The 22,766-nt window shown below is 39.5% G+C and overlaps 1 protein-coding gene across 1 annotated transcript in view; it reads right to left on the bottom strand.

The window, feature by feature from the left end:
* The window catches only part of epha8 (eph receptor A8), a 117,774-nt gene that overhangs the window by 15,031 nt on the left and 79,977 nt on the right, over window positions 1-22,766 (bottom strand). Inside the window, exons 9-14 of the mRNA XM_040159805.1 lie at window positions 13,613-13,768; window positions 13,242-13,399; window positions 12,974-13,160; window positions 9,508-9,632; window positions 6,579-6,741; window positions 3,954-4,050 (exon numbers count right to left, since the gene is read on the bottom strand). Coding sequence (XP_040015739.1) covers window positions 3,954-4,050; window positions 6,579-6,741; window positions 9,508-9,632; window positions 12,974-13,160; window positions 13,242-13,399; window positions 13,613-13,768 — 886 coding nt within the window. The remainder of the gene's footprint in view (window positions 1-3,953; window positions 4,051-6,578; window positions 6,742-9,507; window positions 9,633-12,973; window positions 13,161-13,241; window positions 13,400-13,612; window positions 13,769-22,766) is intronic.

Here is a 22,766-nt window from a genome sequence, read left to right as displayed (position 1 = left end):
CCTTTAAACACAGGACTCTCCCCATCATGACACATTAACAGTTGGGGAATCCTATGGACAGTTTTTCTCAGAGGAAACTCCTCCTTGTCTGTGATGTACAGGGTTTCAAAATATGAACAAAACAGTTCAAATATATCTCCAAGAGCAGATGATGCGTCTTTTAAGTTGTATTCACTTTTGAGTTCACTTTTGAGACCTTTATGATGGGCAGCACAGTGGTGCAGTGTTTAGCACTGTCGTCTCACAGCAAGGAGGTTCTGGGTTTTCGGTGTGGAGTTATAGTATATTTTGTGTAATATTTTGACATTTTATCTGTCATACAATTATCCACAATCATTTGTTAAATAAAATAAAACCATATTGCTGTAAGTAGAGTGAAGGTAGATTTAAAAATGCGGTCAAGTTTTTTTATGTTGTATTTCTTTATTTCTGAAATTATTTTAATGTTTAATTCAGTCTAGCTTTGCCTGTTTAACACGTAAAATGATTGCTGACAACCTGGTAAAAAAACAGTTGCCTGCTTCATCTTTATATAGTGATATAAAAGCGATCCCTTCTCCGATCCACCAAGAAAGAAGGATTTTAAAATGCCACTTTTGGTTTTAGAAGCAACACTATAAAATGTACCCCACGCAGTTTCTATCACATCGTGTTGGTGATTGCAGCGACATGTACTGTTATTAAAATTGCCAGGTGTGGCCAGACTTCTTAAAAAGAAGATGAAGCGCACAGCCGTCACCCTGGCTACTCTTTGTTTTGGGTTTAGGGTTTAGGAAAACCCTTGTTGTCATGCTTACAATGATAATAAAAACACATGGTTAAGGTTGTGGAATGGTCATGAATAAAAGAAACAAAGTTCACACGGGAAATGGACAGTGAACTCTTGGTGAAACTGCTGTGTTTTCTTGACCCATCCGTCCACCCAACTTTGTCGCTCCACATGCTATATCACCTGACTTCCTCCATTGCTCCCGTCATAATTACACGGCTGCTAGAGGTCACCTAACAATAAAACGTAACTATGGGTCATAATAAGCTGCTTGCATGAATGACCTATGGGATCGTTTTTTAAAAGAGGATGGTCTCAAATTTAACCAGTGGATCTGCTGCACGTAATTGTGGATTGAAAGTGCGCAACATCACTCTTGCTGGACACTGCAGGTGGAGCAGATACCTGCTGCCTTCAGATGGCTTTAAAGAGACTCATCAGAGTAAAGGAAGGAATTACAGAGCTGGTAAGAACTCACTCATTAATCCTTATTCTGTCTGGCTGACATTAATATTATAATGTGACTTTTTTGATGACATGTCAGCTGGTTGAAAAAATTAAAGGTGGAAAGAAAAGCAAAACATGAATAAAGGGGGTTGTGGGATTTTACCAAATAATGTGACCAAAATACTATGGAATGGAAGTGCACCGAGCAGCTGATTGCAATACACCACTGGATTCACGCAGGGACACCCTCTGCCATGGCTCTCCTCCCACTGGGTCGCACAGCGAGCCCCCAAGGTACCAACGCGTTGCAGTCCAGGAAATAATCTCAGTGCACCGCAGGAAAATACCAGGTTTCTGGTGCGCCACTGTGTTCGCTGGCTCGAAAAGATTTGCCTAAGAGCCCACAGACTCAAAACCTGGGAGAGTGATAGGCTGCTACTCATTGTGAATGCAACCCACTGAACTACAGATTTTTAAAAGGCGCCCAGCAGTACTACAGGGGTTGTGAAAACCTCAACTTTATGCAGATGTCCTCTGACGCAAGTTGAGCAACAACAAGGTGAGAACCAGTCACACTCATGTTAATGCCAACAGAAACAGAGGCGCAGAGTTGTTTACTACTCCTTCCAGCACAGATGCGGGACCACAAAGCTGATCAGTCTTGCCAGCTCTGATGCCATTGTTGAATTAAAATTGTTTCAACAGAGAAAAGCTACTCTGTAACTCAGGAAACACATTGTACAACAAGAAATCAACAACTTCATCGTGTGTAGTGCCGTGGGTACTGGTAGCTGGTGTAGCTGGTGATGCTACAAGCTAGTCTTCTTTGGAGGTAGATAAGCCACACTGACACTACACCTCCGTTGAAGGTAGCGAGCTATACTATAAGCTACTGAAAAAGTAGCTTCACACACTTAAGCTATTTTAAGCTATTTCACATTACTTCAATACCAGTAGTGTCTCTACTTCCCAATACTCTATATAGGGTCTTCCTATTTTAGTTTACATTTCATGTTTAAGTTTCTTTATGTGGTGCAGAGGAGTAAAAACAGCTCTGTGCTTCAGTTTCTTGTGGGGTTCAAAATCGGCACTATTGGCTGGAAACTTCCCTATGTCTTTAAGCCCCTGGGCAATTTTATTGTCTTGGCGGCTGGCGGAAACACATGTATTGAGGTTCAGTTCACAACATCAGCATCCTTTCACTTCACCAGTGTTTGAGTCCATATGTGTGAACGCGGCATTAGGCACCTCTAAGCTCTTGGGAATTAATTTTGTGTGATAGTAACCATTGCTATAGCATTTAACCACCTTACTAAAGTATGAATTATTAAAATAGTATATTTGTTAGTCCGTTTCAACTCGAATTTTCTAAAAGGCACATGTTCTTTCTGTCTGTATAGTTACTTTAAAAGCAGACGGGGCTGGTGAGACATCCACAATGACAGTCCTTATGAACCGCCTCTTCTACTAAAATACTTGATTCGTCCCAGCTACCACAGATGATGGTGGATGCTAACAATAAAGTAAAAACCAAATGCTGCAGTTGACAGAAGAGCTGCTAAAAGCAAATTTACCCATTTTTTTGGGCAAATTGCCCCAGTAAGTGATGAGATGGAGACATTAAAAACATCCAGAGATCTCCCGCATGCTATCATACACAATCTTAAGTGATAGCAGGGCACTAGCGTTAGCCAAAGTGCTGTGTTTTATTAACTGGCCTTTATCTTCATAAAGATTAAAATCTCATTTAGTAAGTATAGCCACTAATTCATCTGCTGCGCAGTGAGGTATTTTTTTGCTCATCATTCAGGTTTTCTTCCTGTGTAAACAGTAAAACTTTCCCTGGGGGTTTCTGTCACAAGGACCTTTTGGTATATTCTCATCAGTTTAATATATTTCAATTTTAGTGTATTCATTGAAAAGGAACATTTTAAATTCTAAACTCCAACATCAGTGACGATGTTCTTTTTGATCCTAAATCTTTGTGGAATTAAATATACTAGACTTTGCAGTCACGATAACATGATTTTGCCTGGATAACATCCTTAAATCCTCCAACTTATTTTTTTTTCCACTCAAACAGAATGGAAACTTAATATGCATTGAAATATGAATTAATTAAGTGCAATGAAATTAATTATTTGGTGCAGAACTACAGAGATGTAAGTTGAAGACATCAAAAGGGAGGAAGAGGGGGCTGATGGGATAAGTGGGAATGTTTGGCTTGTAAGCTACTGGACATGAATCAACATAATTAAATCCAATATGAGGTGGAAATTATGACTTAGAAAATTAGATCAGTAAAACAGTGAGAAAACAGGGAGGGTTGCGGAAATGAGAGAGGCTGAAGCATTGATTTTCAGAACGCCTCTCTACTCATCGTCCTTATTACTGATAGAAAAGCATGCAGATTATTTGTGCACTGCGACATTTTGAACATTTAAACATGACAAGTGGGACTAAAGGTAGTTTAGCTTCTCAAACACAGGCTTAAGGGAGATCCTTCCCCATTTTTGGAGAAGATGTTAAGGTTATATTCCAAGAGCTTGACTCAGATGACAACCTTACTTTCATTTTACTTGCAGCAAATACTACATGTGGCAAAAGCAGGGAGCAATACAGTGCACACGGGGTGTTGATCACAAGCAACATTACACAAAGAGAGGCATGGTAGAGAAGTGTAATAAAGTGTTCCACACACAGCAGCGATGGGTAGTGTGGTAAAGTGTAGCCTTGCCGTTTCCTGCAGATGATGATGGCCAGAAAGGCGACTAGGCCGGACACCAGGGCCATGCAGATCCATAAGATGGTCATAGTGTTGTAGCGCAGAGGAGCTGTAGACACACAAACACACTGTGTTAGCTGAGGAAAAAGTGCCACCAACAGTTTCCAGTTTACACTAACACCGACACTGGCAAACACAGGCAGCAGGTAGCTGGGTCTTGGTTAAACAAGATAAACAAGAATTTGAAGCTTCATTAAAGAGCTCAGCATTTTCCAATTACCTCCTGTTTGTGTTTTAAAAGTGTGTCTGTGGTATTATGGGTAGGAAATATTCAGCCCAATGCTGTCATCTATTCTGAAAGATTGAATGTTGTCCCAGACTCATTAGTGACTGAGCCTCAATTTTTAAGAACACTGTAATAAATATTTACATGGACATGTTAGATACACTGTATGGCCAAAAAACAAAACAAAACAAGCAAAGGAACCCCATCACAACACTTTTGCTATCAGGTACACAATCAAAATGTTATTAACTGTCATAGGCTAAATGTTATAGGCCCCTCAAAGCCTCTTACAATATAATAAGAATGTTGACACAATGTAATAACTTTTTCCATGTAATAAAATTAATAACGTATTACATTTATTATGTGATTTTATACAGTATGTTTTTGGTGGCAATTAAATGAAAAGTGCAATAGATAAAGCAATTGTGCATTTTAAGGATTTTATAGAATTTTCAATAAGCATGGGTATGTAAGCCTAAAACTGTCATAGAGTCAAAGAAGCCAAGCACGGCAAAGATCAGGGTTCAGTTCCTTGGTCAGGTATTGTAAGCAGCACAGCTGGTACTGCTGGTAGGTGGGAAGCAAGTCAGTGATGATGTCTGAGTCTTTGCATTAGGACTTGTTACTACTTGGGGAATGGGGTCTAGATGAGTTGGCACAGTGAGGTCCCTGAGGCCAAAAAGGCTTCATTGATTATTATGTTATGTGCTGAACATTTTTATTATATTATAGGCAGGCTATTACATTATCAGCATTTAATTTTTTTTGTTACATTACACACAGCTTTTTCAGTATTTATATCCTTATTTCTTGCATCGCATGTGTAATTCAAAAAAAGAAGTGCTAACCAGTCACTAGTCACTGATGTATCTGAGCTGTCAGCATCATTTTTCAGCTGTGTCAATGTGTTGGCTATAATTTCTGACTCTGGCACAGGAAGATGAAGGTACTAACGGAATTTGGTACCAATTTTGCTGCAAATAGAGACAGTGCTCAAAACCTGTGAAATTTGTCTAGAGGCCGGTATGAACTTTTCTTAGCCCCGAAAAGTCCGCAACAGTTACCTGCTTTAAATGTTGAACTTTCGATAGTGGTCCAAGAAAATGTAATGCAGCTCTAACCTAACTATTAAAAATTGCATTGAAATGACAACGATTGATATACGACCTTGTCTTTTACTATACGTGAAAAAATTATTAGCATAATATTTATTAAGTCTCCATGTGTTGAATTATATACTTCCCTGTAGACAAATTTCAGTTTTTTTCTATTTTCCACAGAATTAGTACCAAATTCCGTTAGTACCGTCACCTTCCTGTGCTACGGCCAGAAAACACTGCAAACACATTGACACAGCTGAAAAAGGATGTTGACAGCTCAGATACATCAGTGACTAGTGACTGGTTAGCAAAATAACACATCCTCCCCAACAGAAAACCACTACAATGACCACACAACGTGTTCGTGCTTGACTGAATATTGATGTGAAAACTAAATGACATTTCAGTCTGATTCTCACGTCACACCTAAATCATGTTAACTCTTTAGCGACATACAGACCTGGACAAAACTCAGCACCAAGAAAGTACAGTGCTGTTTGCAGAAGGATAACAGACACGACTCTGTGTTTGAAAAAGGCTACTCAGTCTGTTTTTAATAAACTTTAGGACTTATTGATCACTAAGTGCAGTCTTCTTGTTTTCAGAGTATAAAAATGAATCAGTATCAAGAGGAGGAGAGTCGGGATACAGTGAGCAGCAGAATGAAGGGAGACTATTAGTCAATGATACAGCACCGGGACTCCAACCGGGCAGGAGGTTGAGCCATGCAACTCTGCAACTTATTTGCCAAAACCTCTATTAGAGAAGAAAAATATTCTAATAAAAATTTCTTTAGTAACGCCTAACTTTCGGTGTTGCACTTGCCTCTGGTAGAAAGACGCATGAAAAACGTCTTCCCTGTTCCAGCACTGTTTGAAGCTGGGATAGGCTGCAGTTCTGCTGACAGGGGTGACCCTCTAACAAAGTACAGATCAATGCAGCAGAGGGATGCAATGTGGTGGTTATCGGGCTCATTGACACCCAAGCCCCTTTAGCCCTGGACCCTGCTGTGCAGTCTTGCCTGGCTTTGAGAAGCTTTGTGTTCCAAGGCTTTTAACAGAAAAAAATGTTTCCTTACTTTTTCCACTGTATTAAACAACATACAATTGCTGAGGGGTTCCTGAGGTTCAGGGCAAGCAGGTGGTTTTAAGCAGCAATTCATTGATACCGTATGTCCTCGTATGTTTGTTTTTCTGTCTATTATAGACCATCATATAATAACACACATACACACACACACCCACACACCTGCTTTCCCGGTCTGAATCTCCACATTTTGGCTGAAGCGTCCACAGCCCGCTGACGTTCTGGCTCGGACCTGGAAGATGTACTTAGTTCCCGGCTTCAGCCCTGACACTCGGGCACTCGTATTTTTAGACTTCAGAGTGGAGTAACTCTGCTCTTCATTATCCTGTAAGAGAAACAGCCACACTTAAAGATTAGTTTGGGGGAAATTGGCATGCTGGTCAGCTCAAGAACTCACTAAAATTTTCCACATGAAAACACAAGCTCTGCAGCTCGATATTAACACGGTAAACATAGTGGTTTATAACATAGGATGTAGACTTTAGATTGATACATTTCACAACTTAAAACATGAAGTAAATACATCTGATATAGCTGTGTCTATTGTTGATGATAAATAAGGTGAAAAACCATGTATTAATGCACTGCACTGTGCAAGAGTAAAGTTGGGAAATATGATAATGGTTCAGCAGGTATTTAATTTTCCGCGATAAACCAAAAACTGTCTTTCCAGTCTGGTTATTTTCTTTCACTTTATTTCCAGATAGTAGACAGATAAATAATGTTATTAATCTCCACAGGAAAACTTTTTTAGTAGCCCATGTACAGTAAAAAAGAAAGAGATATAAGTCAAATACGTCACAACAGACAACATATGAACCGGGCACATTACCTTTAGTAACACCAACGCATATTCCAAGAGGACTTTAGTGTAGCTCAAGCACCTGTTTAGCCTCTGAGTTTAACAGCAAATTAATATAAATGCAAATGACTCATTTCCTATTGCCCATTAGCTAAATCTAAACTCCTATGGGGTTAAATTGGATCCCCTATAAAACTAAACTGCAATATTTGGCACTACATGATTTTAGATAACTTAAGAGTTAACCAAGCTATTATTATAGTTTTTGAGATAATGTCAGTGGCCCTCATAATTTATGATAAAATGTTAGCATAGAGCAAATGATCCCTGGTAACATGAATATTCAGATGTCTGATCACTTAACCTTGGTGCAACTGAGCTGTTTCTCAAGACTCTTTGAGCAAAACACAACACAACACAACAAAACAAAACAAAACAAAACAAAACAAAACAAAACAAAACAAAACAAAACAAAACAAAACAAAACAAAACAAAACAAAACAAAACAAAACAAAACAAAACAAAACAAATGATAATGGGTGCAGATATTCTTAATTTTTCAATTCCCATGTAAAGGCCAAAAGTAATTCCTCCATTGTTGTGTAAAAACTATTCAAAACTCATCAGTGAGCCACACTCTTGCAATGGGTTACGTGTTATTTCATGATTTCCTTCACAATGAACACAGACACTGCATTTTATTTTGACTCAGTCCCAAATACACCGTCATTAGTTTTGGTCTTTTCATGGGATTTGTTGATCAGAAAAATATAAAATAACACCAGTCAGGTCCGTAAAGCATCTTTGAAGAAGGTAGAGAAAGGCAGATCACACTAAACTAAAGAGTTTTACTAACACTTTTTTTAACTTAATCTTTTCTTAACTCATTTATGTTAGGTAGATTTGTTGAACCCTATGCTGTGCAATGTTATCATAAATGAATACCACCTTATCTGCCAGTCAGACGTAATTGGCAGGCAGTTAACTCAAACATCTTTTGATCCGCTTCTATCAGCCAGAAAAATGACAGGTGCTTTGAAAAGTGTTTGTCTTATTTTCGTGTTTCCTTTCAAATTATTGCTTCCTTTATCATGCATCATTTGTTCAGATGCTAATTTTCAAGCTTGTTACACCTACCTTCAAAGTTTAGTTTTTTTTTTAATGTACATATTCATTAAAAACATGGCTGCATTTACTGTTTACTGTTCTTCTTCTGGAAGTCTCGATTAACAAAGTAATTAATAAAGTTCATCATCATCATCATCACTACCATCCTCACCTTGTCTTTTGATTCAGAGATACTTTATAAGTTTGGAAGTAAAATAAGTTCAGCAACAATAGGAGGTGCAAGGTGCATCTAAACAGCACAGAAAGTGAATCACTCATGTGTCCTTGGAAAGGATAAGAGCCTAATTATGAAGAAGTGCTAGGTGAGGAAGTAAGAGCCTTTTTTTGTCTTCATTATTATCCTCAACTAGAGTGCTGCTGCAGCAGCCACGACCGCCACTCTTGCTGTGACTCATTGTTGTTTAGTACAGTACTATAGAAACCTTAAGAAAGCACATTGCTGACTTGTCCACTTGAAATCCCCTACAGGCGTCTCGCCCCCTGAGCGAGGCCAGATTAAGACACCAGGGCAAGAGACGAGCTAATCCTTCAGCTCTCCCCACACCATCCTGCTTGTATGGCTATGAGACTGCTTGCTCCCAGGCCGCTCCCTCTGCAATTAGCTGATTTCTATCATCACACACACAAGCGCACACAGAGACACAGGCACATATACTTCCTCCCACCTAAACACACATGCAAGGCCACATTCACACACACAAACTCGCTGCAATTAGCTTGTCACAAGGTTTATGCGCCCGCCAGCCGCTTGCTGTCACTGTCACTTTCACTATGTTGGAATCTACACCGTCTCATCCTCTTTCCTGCTCTCCCTCTCTCGACCCCCATTTCCTTTCAATTAGCTGAGCTGCCAGTAGGATCTTTTTTCTTGGATTAAGTTATCCAGAGTCTATCCAACCGCCACTTCTCTGCATTCACAATATCATGGCTCAGCTTAGTTGCAGCCCTTTGAAGACAATGAGCTTATGTTCTCCAGGTATATCGAGGACTGTGTCATTTTTTTCCTCACATAAGATGCCTCAATTGTTTCATTATAACTGCTTTTGGAAAATAAACAGAATATGTTGACACAACTGTACAACAAATACCTACAGTATCTGTCTTTTGGGCTCTGTAAGAGCAGTTTTGTGAGTGGTACCGATGCAGCAGTTAGTTGTGTACCTTCTCATAGTACTTGATGTCGTATTCCAGAATTACTCCGTTGGGCTGGTTGGGTTCATGCCACAGCAGAGTCACGCTGTTCTGACTGGTGTTCTCCTGGCGGATGGCTAACACTTCAGACGGGGCTGCACAGGAAACAGGAAAGATTACTGCCTGTCAGTTCAAGATGTGGTTCTTCAGTGAAATCACATACTGTATAACAACGTAATGAGATTGTCCTGCAGAGAAATCCTAGATTTCATGAATTACACTTAGACAAGATGATAAAATGAGAATGAACCTAAGATTAAGATCCTAACACTTGCATTTGCTAGTGACTTGAACAGCTACTTCAATTAGTGTTGATTTTGAGACACTTCGGGGAATTTGGATTATTCTGGCAGATGTGATTACCATGTGATTTTAGTCCCCACAAGTCTTGAAAAATTAAACAATGAAACACAGTCTGTCATTGTCTTCCAAAATGACCAGTATGACCCCTTTCTGATCTGACACCTCTGTTACAAAATTATGCCTAGAACTGTTTGCTGATCTGCCAAGGTTATGGTGAAGGTTTGGTTAGTTTATACAGTCCTTATGGCTAACGAGTTAGCTAAAAGATGCCTACTTAGACATCAAGCAGACACAGATCAACATGTGTTTCTGGCCTCCTGATAAATGTAAGTCTACTATTAGCTCTGTTTTGGTCTGCACCAACTCTTAGTACAGCAGCTCTGTCTTAGTACAGCTTTAAAGTTAGGGAAAGATGGTGGTTTGGTTTAAAATGAAAACAGTGTACAAACAGCAGTCCCATGCTTTATAGACTAGAGGTGTTCATTGCATGTACGAATAAAACTTTAACAACAAATCCCTAAACTGAACTGACTATACTGAACCACCATTGTTACTGACCGGATTGGTAGCTTTTACCTACGGAGCTCCCCTCACTGGCGACTGAGTGCACCTCTGCCAGCTCAGCTGTGATTCACAGTACATTACTTACTTGTTAGAATCCTTTCAAAAGAGCCACAGAAACTATCTGAAATAATCTCATAATTCCTGTCAGAAATAATAGGCTGCTGAGCTTTTAACCTCATGTATAGTGTATAGGCTAGTCTTGTACCGAACTGAATTTAACAGCTTGGACTAGAAGACTGAACGTACTACTTAAATGGCTGAACTTTGTGGCCGTTCATTTATTGAACTTATTGAATGACCAATGAATCTTTGAACGGAACTGAATGAAATGATTCGAATCAGCAAGGTGATCTCCGGTTTCCACTGCTATAATAGACGCAACAATCAACCCACACGCCTCCCTAAGAAACTTTGCCGCACTTTAACAACATCACGCGACTTCCGAGACATTAGATTTTTCTTATGAGGGCAGTCTCTCGTATTCAGCGTACGTTCCAAAGGAAGAAGGGAGCAGGGAAAAGTAGTGCAGTAGTTGGAAATATTGGAATGAAACCCTGCTTTCAAAACAAAGCAAACATATTATAATCTGTACAGACAGAAGACATCTGTAAAATCACGAAAAAAAATTTGAGGATACAACCTACTGCTGGAGAACACTTCAAAAATCTTGACTTTTCCCTAATGGGTTGCTTAGGGAACATTAGGTGACCGAATCATGGATAATATATGAATTGCTGAGGTCACAGATTGGGCGGAGATTTGATTTGCTAATGGAAAACTGGTGCAGTTTACCTGCTGTAGGATTATGATCACATAGATCTCTTTTCTTTCCAGTATGTTCAATTTTATTTGCAAGTCTTAATGACCTCCCATCCTTTTCTAATCTACTCTAAGGTAGAGTAGAACATTTGGAACTCAGTGTGAGTCAATCACTATAATAATTATAAAATTTATTTATATAGCACTTTTCAAAAGGAAGTTTACATAGTGCTTCATAGACATAAAACAGAAAATACACAGCCCAATTACATATTAAAATAGTTTTGATGCAATCAGGAAAATCTTAAGAACAAATAAATGAGTTGAAGCATAAAACAAAAAGGAAAACTAATTCAAAGCCATTTATAGAAATTAATTTTTAAAAGAGTTTAAAAGAACACACTGAGTTAGCTTGCCTGATTCCCAAAGGAAGGTTATTCCACAATATTTTGTGATATGGGTGTTACATCCTCTGATGGCATGCCACACTGGGAGTCCAAAACCAAAAATCAACAAAAGTTGGCTCTTCCAGTTCCAAAACCCATCAATAAATATCAATAAAACCATGTATTCAGACAATTCCAGTGTATTCAAACTGCTGGGATCTTTTCTATGTCAAACTAATTGAGGACTGGCTACAGAAGGGACAGAAATAAGCTGCTCCAGTAAAAATACTAACTTTTTTTGTTTGTAAAGTTGAAAAAAGTTCAACTTCAGTACAGGTTACACTTAGCTGTGTGTCCACAATCAAAGACCGCGTTAATACGACTTCAAAACTAATCAGAATTAAGTAGGTAGCATATGGTCTGTATGGAGCACAGACGTGTCAGAGTTGGACAAGAGTATTGTTTGCTGACAGTGGCAGCTATTCCAAATAGTTCTTATGGAAACAAATTGTTTTTGCCACAGCCTGTTTTTCATTATCAGGGCAACGTGTCGTTGAGACAGCACATTTCTGTTAAAGATTGTTATTTTGGCACTTTTGCTAAATCTGACAGCAGAGAGAGACAGCAAGGAGAGAAGAGAAAGATGTGTGATCCTAGGCCAAGGATGGAATCACATTCCAAAATGATGTGATCCATCAACATGGCCGTGGGCTTAATTAATGTTTTGTTTTTCAAAGATTATTTTTGTGACATTTCTCTTCTTTTGGATAATTTACAGAGAGTGATTCAAGGTCAGATCTGAACACAGGTCATCGGTCATCAGCGCCACCCTGGATTCCCGGCAGCATGAACACTTCCTTTAATATTAAACATTTGACCTGTCCTGTTTCCTAAAGTCTTCAAGTGTTTTTCCAGCCAAGGAACCAGTGAGCCATAACCTGGAGCTTCCTTGAACCTGTGAGCCTTTGATGCTAGGTTCTGGCTTGCGTCACCAATGTGTTCTCCAAACTGGAATTTTTCTGATATACATCGTTGAAAACTGCTGTTTTGTAGGAAAAGACAGATGTAGAATAGACAACAATAGAATACATGGCCCTAATACTGACTATCTTTCAAGTTAAATTACTTTTAAACCTCGGTATTGTTAAATTAATGGAAGAGCCTGCACTAGGATGTTGAAGTACACTTCCTTGCAGTGTTTAACTTAACACACCCACGCTTTATTAATGTTATGCTACCTCTGCAAACAAGTGCTTGATTTCCATCTCCCACTTTATTCCCTGGAACAGTGGAAACAAAGGCAGAAGCTGTGACAGTGGATCCACACTAAATTACGGGTTGTTAAGTTAGTGGAAAAGACCTACATGTGACATGTGACAAAGCCTTCATGATGGGAAACTGTATGTCATTGTTCTGAACCCTACCTGCCTGGTTTGTTGTGATGTTGACCGAGGCATATAGTGATGGCTCATTGCTCACGTGCGTCACTGCATTCATGGCCAGGATGCGGAAGGAGTAGTTGGTGTGGGCCACCAGATTGAGCACTGTCACCCAGGGCTCTGTCAACCCGGTCTGGCGGGGGATGAAGCGCACTGCTGCAGTGCCCGAACGCTCCACCATCCCTCCTCCTCCTGCCCCGATGCTTGCCCCTCCACCTGCCTTCCCTCCACCAGTGCCTCCCGGGGAGGATGCGCAGTCCTCGCAGGACCCCCCTTCCCCTGAGCATTTCTGACACAACACGCTGTACTGCAGGTCGCTGCGGCCTCCAGTATCCAGAGGGCGATCCCACTCCAAATTCACAGACGTCCCATTGACCGAGGAAATGACGTTTACTGGAGCAGATGGAGGGCCTGGAAAAAAGAAAGACCGAGGTTTGAGTTCATTCCGAGGTTGGATCACTGTCTAAAAAAATAAATTGTATTTTTCAGGTATAGACAAGTTCACCACATAATTCCAGAGGTGTTGTGGGTTGAGTGAGTGTGTGTATATATGTCTTTGGACTACTTTGAGCTTTTTTTGCCTGTGGGATTAGGTGATCGTGTGTACCATGAGTTTGTGCTTACGGGAGCATGGAGCTGCTGGTGGGTCATCTGTCGCTCGATAGTAGTTGGAATCGCAGGGGCAGTTGAGGGCAGCTCTGGCCTCTGAATGGCTGTGTTGAGGACATTTACCGCACAGGCCATCACCTGCCACCGGCTTATAGAAACCCACCTCACAGGCTGCGGAGAGAGAGGGGGAGAGAATAAATAGGGTAAATAAAGAGCTTGCAGGGAGGGGATCTGCACTCCCATAATCACTCAGACTATGACAAAATTGAGAGAGAGTGCAGCCAGAAAGGCATGAATCACAGTCCTACAGCAAGCTGTGCATATTAACGCTGCTTCACCTTTTTCAAAACTGTGTCATCTCCTCAAAAGAATTGATTTAGGACATAGACCCCCCCCCCCCCCCCCGCCTTCTCTAAATCTATGTATAATTACAGGCCGTGTAACCGTAGAGACCGCGGAGCTGGCGAGATGAAAGTCATACTTCTCTCTGCTCAGATTTGGGCTGAAAAGGCTCTGAACTGTTGATACTCCCAGTGAGAGCAACAGAATCCAGACTGTGTTTCAACCTTATTCAGCTCCTCTGATACATATTCACTTTTAACTCTGCGCTGATTAATAATGGAGGGGGCTCTGATAAATATATTCTCTTTCCAGGCAGTTAATAGGCTTCTGCTATGGTAAATGGGGCAGGGGTAAACCTCGCATACACTCAGAAAGCAGCAGTAGACACTGACGTGCTTATGTTTGCTCTTCTTCACAGGGTAATTTATGTATGCTTCCCCAGAATGCTGTGTTAGTTTACGGATCCAGTGTTTTCCTAACCTTTCCTTGTCGATTTTATAGGAGACCATTTTAGGTGCTTAGACTTCAAAGGTGCTGAAAGAACTATTAAATTGGATAACCAACATAAGTGAAATTCTAACAAAGCAAAAAGTTAAAATGTATTCTGGATAAGTGGCTGAGACATTTTTTAGATGCATCTGAAAATTAGTAAAATGTTCCCATGTTTGTAAAAAAAGTACACATGCTGCCATGTTCATCATGGCTGCATAGAAACACACACAGACACGCGCAAAGTAAAGTGTGCAAAGGCTCACATTATCCCTTACCGATCTACCACTCTCCACCGAATAGAGTACCTGCTACTTTCAAAACCAGGACATGATCCCTCACCTGCAAACACCGGCAGTTGTTTTTATTGGTATGTCCAGAGGTACCACTGCCAGGAGTCAGCCCCTGCCTGGTTTCTCTGGCAGTGAGAAGTCATCCCACAGTATGCTTACATAAGTTTTGATAGGCATATAAAATTGGAATGAAATTGAATAGAGAAGAAAGAAAAACTTTAGGGATGGATAAAAACACTTCATTTCTTGCCTTCATTCAATTAAAATAATTTTTTTTTAAATTAAGAAATTTCTTTCCATGTTTCAGCAGGAAACATACTAGGGGAAAAGAACAAAACAAACAAACAAACAAACAGAAAAAAAACAAAAACAAAAACAGAACCATCTAGTCTTCTGTACAGACTCAAACAAACCAAATTTTAAATAGAAAACATTAGGTAGTTAAAACTAAAAACTGGTAGAAGGGAACTGAAGAAGAAATCTGACACTGAAATATTGACATAAATTGAATAATACTTACAAAATACAAAGGTGTTATTTCTGTGATTTTTTTTTCTTTTGCATGAAGACAGGTCAGCAATTGACTAAACTTCCCAGTTTTCCATGAACAGGTGCAACATTGAAAAGAAGTCTAGGCCACCGGAATGTCTCTGAGCACCAGCTTAATTATTTAAGACTTTGAAAAACATCTGACACGTTTTGGCACCATGTTGTTTTCCACTCCTAAGGCGCCCTGTGGTCAAATATCACTGTCACTGCTTTTCTTTGGGATGTGACACAACTACAAGCCACCACAAGCTTACAAAAATCACAACAATGGGCTGAGATGGGCTATGATACTATCAATATTCATCTGTTTAACATGACAAAGCATAACTGAAAGGCAAATTCTATCCCATATTTGACCAACTACAGTGTTCAAAATACTCTGCAAACCCCACTGTATACATGACACTACTAAGGATATTTTTTCACATCCCCACAATTTTTCAGGTTCCATTTTACTATATCTTCTTACATGGTTACAGTTTAAAAAAAAAAAAAATTACTTAAAATTACTCTGCTTAGAAATGTGTTATTTCTAATTCAAACTCTTTCTTATGGAAAGACTTTTAATGTACAGATTGTTTTCTATGGAGAGTTAGTTAAAAGGCCGTTTAAACATTCCTCTGTTGACAGGGGAAGGTTAAACGTAATGACCGGAGACTTGAGTTAGAGGTGTGCATGTATGAGGGCTAAATATGACATCACAAAGAGATGAGGGCCATCATTGTCCAATATGCAAACATATGTGAATCATGACAATCAAAATTATCATGGTCACTTTTTAAGATGCTTTAACTAAGACATTAACACACTAGTGCTTACACAGCAGAGCCTCTCCTACGTAGCCACTTGTGATTCGCCATATGATGCACCACATCCAAGTTGTCAGCACCACTGCTGAAAATGACCTATGACCGGTTTTCATTAAGAGTCAGATAGCAACATGTAGATGTGGACAGAGCAGGAGAGAAAGAGAGGGAGTATGACACCTAGCTCCTTCTTCTGTGTTACGAACGCTGTCAGTCCTGATGCAACCAAAACGTGCATCAGTTAGTGGAAATGCGTTATCAGCATTGCTGAAGAGCAACAGGAGATTTCTATGAGGAACCAGGACCATTTAAGATTGAAAATGATGGAGAGGGAACATTGATGGACAGTGTGATGCACGCGTGCACACAGACACACACACACACACACACACACACACCACATACACACATACACACACATTCTCTAGATGAGATGTGAAAAGAGAGCGTGCGTGAAAGAGAGACAGCAAGAGAGCAAGTAATTTAGACTCATAATCTAAGAAATTCTTTTGTGATGATATTGGATTGGTTTGGTAGTTAATGTGTTTTTTGTGCAAACTTGTTTCGATGTAATTTATGGTGATTGGGAGACAGGCATGTGGCTCATTTATTAATATTTTCAGCTGGCACTACGGAAACCTGAAAGTAACCTTTTCAGTGGTGTGACACAGTAACTTGGGAGAGTGCTCAAACTTTTTAAACCAGCAAAACATGATGGATTTTGCAGTTCGGGGGGCAAGCCAGTAGGTGTAAGATGAGGAGGAGCTGGGAGCAGCTTGCAGAAAAGGATTTACCGGCTCAGTTCCCTTATAGTGTTTACCAAGGAAACGTGTGCTGAGACGAAAATGTCTGGATTTTATTTACAGACATTGGGTTGACATGCCTACAAACCTTGAGGGACATGCGGTGTATTCAGCTAAGACAATTTGAAGAATTTTACACAGACGTCCATGGGTTATGGGGCTCTGCCAATAACCTGATTCTCAAGTATGCTTAAATTTGCTAGTGAAACCCGACACAAAAACCGTGAAGCTGCGTGTTACAAATATAATTTTTACATGTCTTAATATGTGCCCATAGGGCATTTTCAAAATGGTCCTTTTTATAATGCTAGATTCTATTCATAATTTCCTCTTCTTTCATCTTAATCTTTAAGTGACATTAAGTACTGGGAAATTGAGCCTTTAATTGATTTGCATTACATATCCGGAGTTAAAGCTCTAGCATTAACTGGGAAACTTATTACTGAGAATCGGCTTTACCCCCTAAAATGTCCAACAAACCACATAAACAAACCAACACACAGATTTGAACAACTGCTGATAATGTAAAAGACAGAGCGGATGCTCAGATATGTACTGTATATAGAGACACGCACACAATACACTAAGTGTATCACTATAGATAAACAGACTGGGGGCGATATGCTCCCCTCTTTCACTGTCAGGGCCCCCACAGGAGCCAGAAACTATTTCTATTTGCAATATTTATCCCAGACTGTTCTCTCGTCCTCCTTTTTATCCCATTAATCCCTCCATCCCTTGATGTTTTTTGTGAAGCCCCTGAGTTGAAAAGCAGGTCACGATAAACATCGGAACAGCTCGTTCATCAAGGAGCGAGGCAGCAAGTACTTTGAAGTCTCTGACAGATTCACCAGGAGTTTTTCCACACACTCATACAAATACACACACATGCAAAGGTTATGATAATGCAAAACATACACACAGTGTGTCTGACGCAGCCACAGTAACCACACGCAACATGAATTGATCAACACATAGGTGAATATGCAATAAAAAAGAGAGGGTGGTCAGTGTCAAGGCCAGCTGTGATAATCCATCACTTCACTTCTGATGTTCTGCTCGTTTGGTGCTTTGGAAAAATTAAGATGTAAACCGGTATAATAATATCTCAGTCATCAGAAGGAGATTAAGAAGACTAACAACTACAAGGGGAATGTGATCAATGAGAGGCATGACAGCTATTGAATAATGGACTGAAAAAATAAAAAACACTGAAAAATGCCTCAGAATGACCAAGTGATTGTTTGTAGGCAAATCTTTGGATTTACAAGTCAATCTACATTCCCATCCTCACCTATGGGCGTGAGCTTTGGGTATTGACCGACAGAATGTGAGCGCAGTACAAGTGGCTGAAATGGGTTTCAGCCACAAGATAGCTGGGGTCACCATTATAGATAGGATAGTCAAAAGGAGCCAGTTGAGGTGGTTCGGGCATCTGATCGGGATGCCTTCTAGGCGCCCTCCATTGGAGGTTTTCCAGGCACGTCCAACTGGTAGAACGCCCCAGGGTAGACCCAGGACTGATGGAGAGACTACATATCTCATCTAGCTTGGGAATGCCTAAGGGTTCCCAGGAGGAGATGGAAAACGTAGCTGAGGAGAGGAGCATCTCCCAGCAACTACCTTGCTTAACCTTGCCTCACTGCGACTCGACTCTGGAGAAGTGGTAGAAAATGGATGGATGGATGGATGTAGTATTTTAACATTAATTAATTATATAATTGTTTGAGAGACTAGTACAATTAAATCCCTGATGAAAAGATCAGCAACTTCCAGCCTCTAGCTTGAGGTTAGCCTCTAGCCCTGCTCGACATTTTCTACATTCTGCAACCAAGACAGATTTGGCAAGAAATCTGAGAGATTGCTTTACAGCACAAAACAGGAAGCCACGGCTGCTCTTCCAGCAAAAACCAAGCCTTAACAGTTTCTGGCAACAGTTTGGGATGTCAGATTTCTTTATTGTGAGCATGGTGAACTGTGTATGGCTCAAGCAAGGCAATTAGTAGTCTAAATTTATACTATCTACACTTACAGTGAGTTTAAGTGAGTAATGTGAACAATTACTTTGCATCAGTTTCAGTGAAATTTTGCAGTGGTGTCCCGCACTTATAAGTGCTGCTGCTGGTTGAAAACTACATTTGAACTATACTATTTTGTCCATTCTGAGGATGAAGAGCGGATGTACCAAGCTTCTTGCCCTCCCTCTCTCCACAGATATTGTACAAAATACTATAATACAATATACAATTAATCATTTGAAATATGAAGACCAGTTAATTACATTCTTACAAAAGAATATAATGAAAGATACTATTATGTTGCATTACGGGAACTGTAGGATCCAATGTTTTTGGAGCTTTACGCATACCAAGGACTAAAAGTTAAGATATCGCAGCCTCCACTGCTTCTGTTTTCACTACTCTTTGTTTTAATCCATCTCTTGTGAGTCCCCCAACTTTGCAGAAGTGCAATACTAAATTGCTTACGTATCCTTTTTAAGAAAGCCTCTGATGCAGGTTACACTTTTTTAAAATTCACAACTATTTATCTGTTGAACAATTTCCTCACTAGTTTTAATATGTGCCGACTACAATGTGGAGCACTGAAATATCTAAAAACAACTAGACCTATGTTATATATTTTGTTGGGTTGTGTACTTACATTATCCCAAATATTTCTAGCAATTTTAATCAAATTAACCTTGATTAAAATCTGTAATTTTAATCAAGGTAATGGTCCGTTTCATTTGGTTTCCTGTCAATGGTTGTATATCCCTTTGCCCACGAGTCAGCGTTGTGGTTATCTGCCAGAAGCGTTTTAAGCCACATTTTTACGATACACTTTTTAGATCTTGGTCACCTGGTCCGTTTGCTTTGGTGAGGAGGAGAGCTATGCGGATAATTCGGCTCCCAGTAAAACGTTCTGAACGATTAACACTGAGGGAATCCTAACCAGGAGAAGCTGACTGCAATGACGGCAATGGTGGTGAAGAGATGAACTCCCATGATCCCACACTACTTCACAATGTCACAAAACCCATCTTTTCTTACTGTTTTGATTGAGAGACCTCTAGCATCAGAAAATTACATACCGTGCGTTTAAATTACATGTTGGAGAGAACTCAGTATCAGCAGATACTTTAAATAAGAACAATTGATTGGGACAAAGCTGAATTACCAACAAAGCAAAAAGGGCAACTGCTGCAGGGCACAGTAAAAGTGGGTACCCAAAAGCCCCGGTTTCACTTGTCGTAATTTGTTGTATGCTATTTGGATGAGGAGTGTAGGAATTTTCACAACAACACCTACTACTTACCTAAGATCTACTGTATATCAATTAAGGCAGGTCCTGCATTATTGCTTTATCCTGTGGCCTTTTTTTGTAGGAAAATGCTCCATGAGCACATAAAGACTTTTAGTTTAGTTTAATCTAATTGCCTCAAACTATCTAACACACAGAAAAATAACTTGCAATATGTTAAAAAAAAAACTAAGAGTGAATTGAGATAGTGGCCAATCATCTCCACTATGATCTAAATTATTTACAATAATTACACAAATTTATCACAATCATTTAACAGTGGACTTTGATATTTAACAAAGTGCATGTATGGGCGTCCTGATGATTAAGACATATTTGATTCCAGCTGGGGACCTTTGTTGCATGCCATAACCCTATGTCTCTCCTCATTTCCTGTCTGCCTTCGTATTGTCTGCTGTCTAAAAAAGGCAAGAATTCCAACAAATGATAAAAATAATTATATATACAAATAATTTTAGACTGATATGTCTAAAATTCTATGTATAAGTGTTTAAAGTAATTGAACACTTGGCCACTAAATGTTTCTTAGTGGCTGTGTGTCGTTTCAGTGTTCATGCACAAAAGAGCTCACACAAGGTTCAGAGTTGATAGAGTTACCATTTACTTTGAGTTATAACCGTCTGTCAATGTGTGGAGGAAATAGGTGACAATACAAGTGAAGAAGATAATAATGAGGCTCAAAAATGCAAAAATGTGGGAAAATCATTTGGATGTTGAAGAAAAACCTCTTTGTGACTGCACAGCAAGTCAAGAATGCTTCAAATTGAATGTGCGCTCTGAGCACAGAGCCTGAACTGTATGTTTGAAATATGGAGTATGAATAGAAAAAGTGGTGGAAATAGAAGGGGAGGTTTAGTTTGAAAAGACATATACCTCTCTGTTTAGTCCCACTCCTTTAGGTTCACAGAATCTGTACTTTGGTGAATGTGCATATCTATACATGTGTGTGTGGTCACGTGTGGTTGCTTGCGTGTTGCCCGGCATGTCAGTACCTGTCAATGTAGTGCATTCGCTACAAGAGAATTTGCATTACAATGAATCTTAATAGCCGTGTGCAGCATTGTGTGCTGACCTTGATTTATTCCCTGCATAAGTGGATAAATAAATACATTGGAAAAAAGGGGGGAGCTGGAGAAACACATCATCGTCCCACACGTGAGGAGACTGAGGGAGGAGTGTAGTGCAACCTGGGTTGACTCGTGAAGGCTGACACACTGCTATAGAAGATCAAAATATGTAAAGAAACGTTCAAACATTTTGGTTGTTAGTCTTTTAACATGGTAAAAGGCAGTAAAGTAGGTTTATGGCACCTAAGAATGCATTAACATCACTAATGCCAAAATGAAGCTATTTGAAATGCCTTAGCATCTTCTGATGGTTGTATGCCCCCAATTAACTGTGCTCTGCTGTTTTGACTCCATTAGTTATTTCTTAATGGTCTTCAGTTGAGGCTCTGATTTCTTGGTCCATTTTTTTCTGCTTACCTAAAGGCTGACTAGTAAAAACAAAGTCTCGAAAAACTCAGGTTTTCTCTCAGTGCAGTTTTGACATGTTTTAATGCTCTTAAATCAGACATAAAGATGCTAATCAGAAAGTTTCTTCCTTTTCTTTAGTCTCCATCTTTGGAACTGTTGTTGAGGTGTTGTGGCAATGCCAGTCCCAGAAGCCAGTTGTCACCAGCTATAGTAAAGACAACCTAAGTCAAGTCAGTGGAGAAGTCCATGTCCAAACAGTTTGGAGATCAATTTAAGACTCAGTCTAAATGGGGATTGAGACAGGGTCAAGGTGGTGTCCAAACAAACACAACACAACACAACACAACACAACACAACACAACACAACACAACACAACACAACACAACATAAAAAAACAAAACAAAACAAAATGTAAATTCAAGAGACTTTTCTTACTGTTCTTTATAGTTGAGGATTCAGCTGTGATATAAATGATTATTCAGTACATTCTTTTGCATTTAGAAACGTTTAAAATTTGATTGCACTAGAAAACAACATCAATTTGCCTACATTTCGTATCAATTGCTAGAACTGTGATTGCAATGATAACAAAACATTTCTAATAGAACTGTTCTTTTTATCAATGTAACAAGCAAACTATAAAAATATGAAATTATCATTACACACATTTGTGTATAAGATACTTGGCTGTTGCCTGGCAACACTCTTTTCGCAAAACCCCTCAAAGGTTTTTTTAAACATTTTTTTTCCAGTTCTTTCAGTTTGCAATATTTGCACAAAGCAACTACACTGTGGTTAGGGGACTGATAGGGGTGATAGCAAAAAAACTAGAGTTAAGTTTTGGTTGGGGTTAAGCAACAAAAATATGGAAAATGTACAGGCTTAAGTAAAAAAAATCGAACAAAGAAATAAGGTGAAAGACAATTCACACTGTTATATATATTTCTTTTAATGTATGCACATACTGGGCTATCATTAAATGGGGAACAATTTGTGGCTGTCATTAGCTTTTTTCAGCAGTGACAAGCTGCACCAGTGGTTGCGCCCTCAAGTTGTTATTGGACAGTTGATTGTTTTTCATTTCGGCACT

Source organism: Xiphias gladius, chromosome 21 (assembly GCF_016859285.1).
Source record: "Xiphias gladius isolate SHS-SW01 ecotype Sanya breed wild chromosome 21, ASM1685928v1, whole genome shotgun sequence".
Taxonomy (NCBI): domain Eukaryota; kingdom Metazoa; phylum Chordata; class Actinopteri; order Istiophoriformes; family Xiphiidae; genus Xiphias; species Xiphias gladius.
This window is presented reverse-complemented; position numbering and strand designations above follow the sequence as displayed.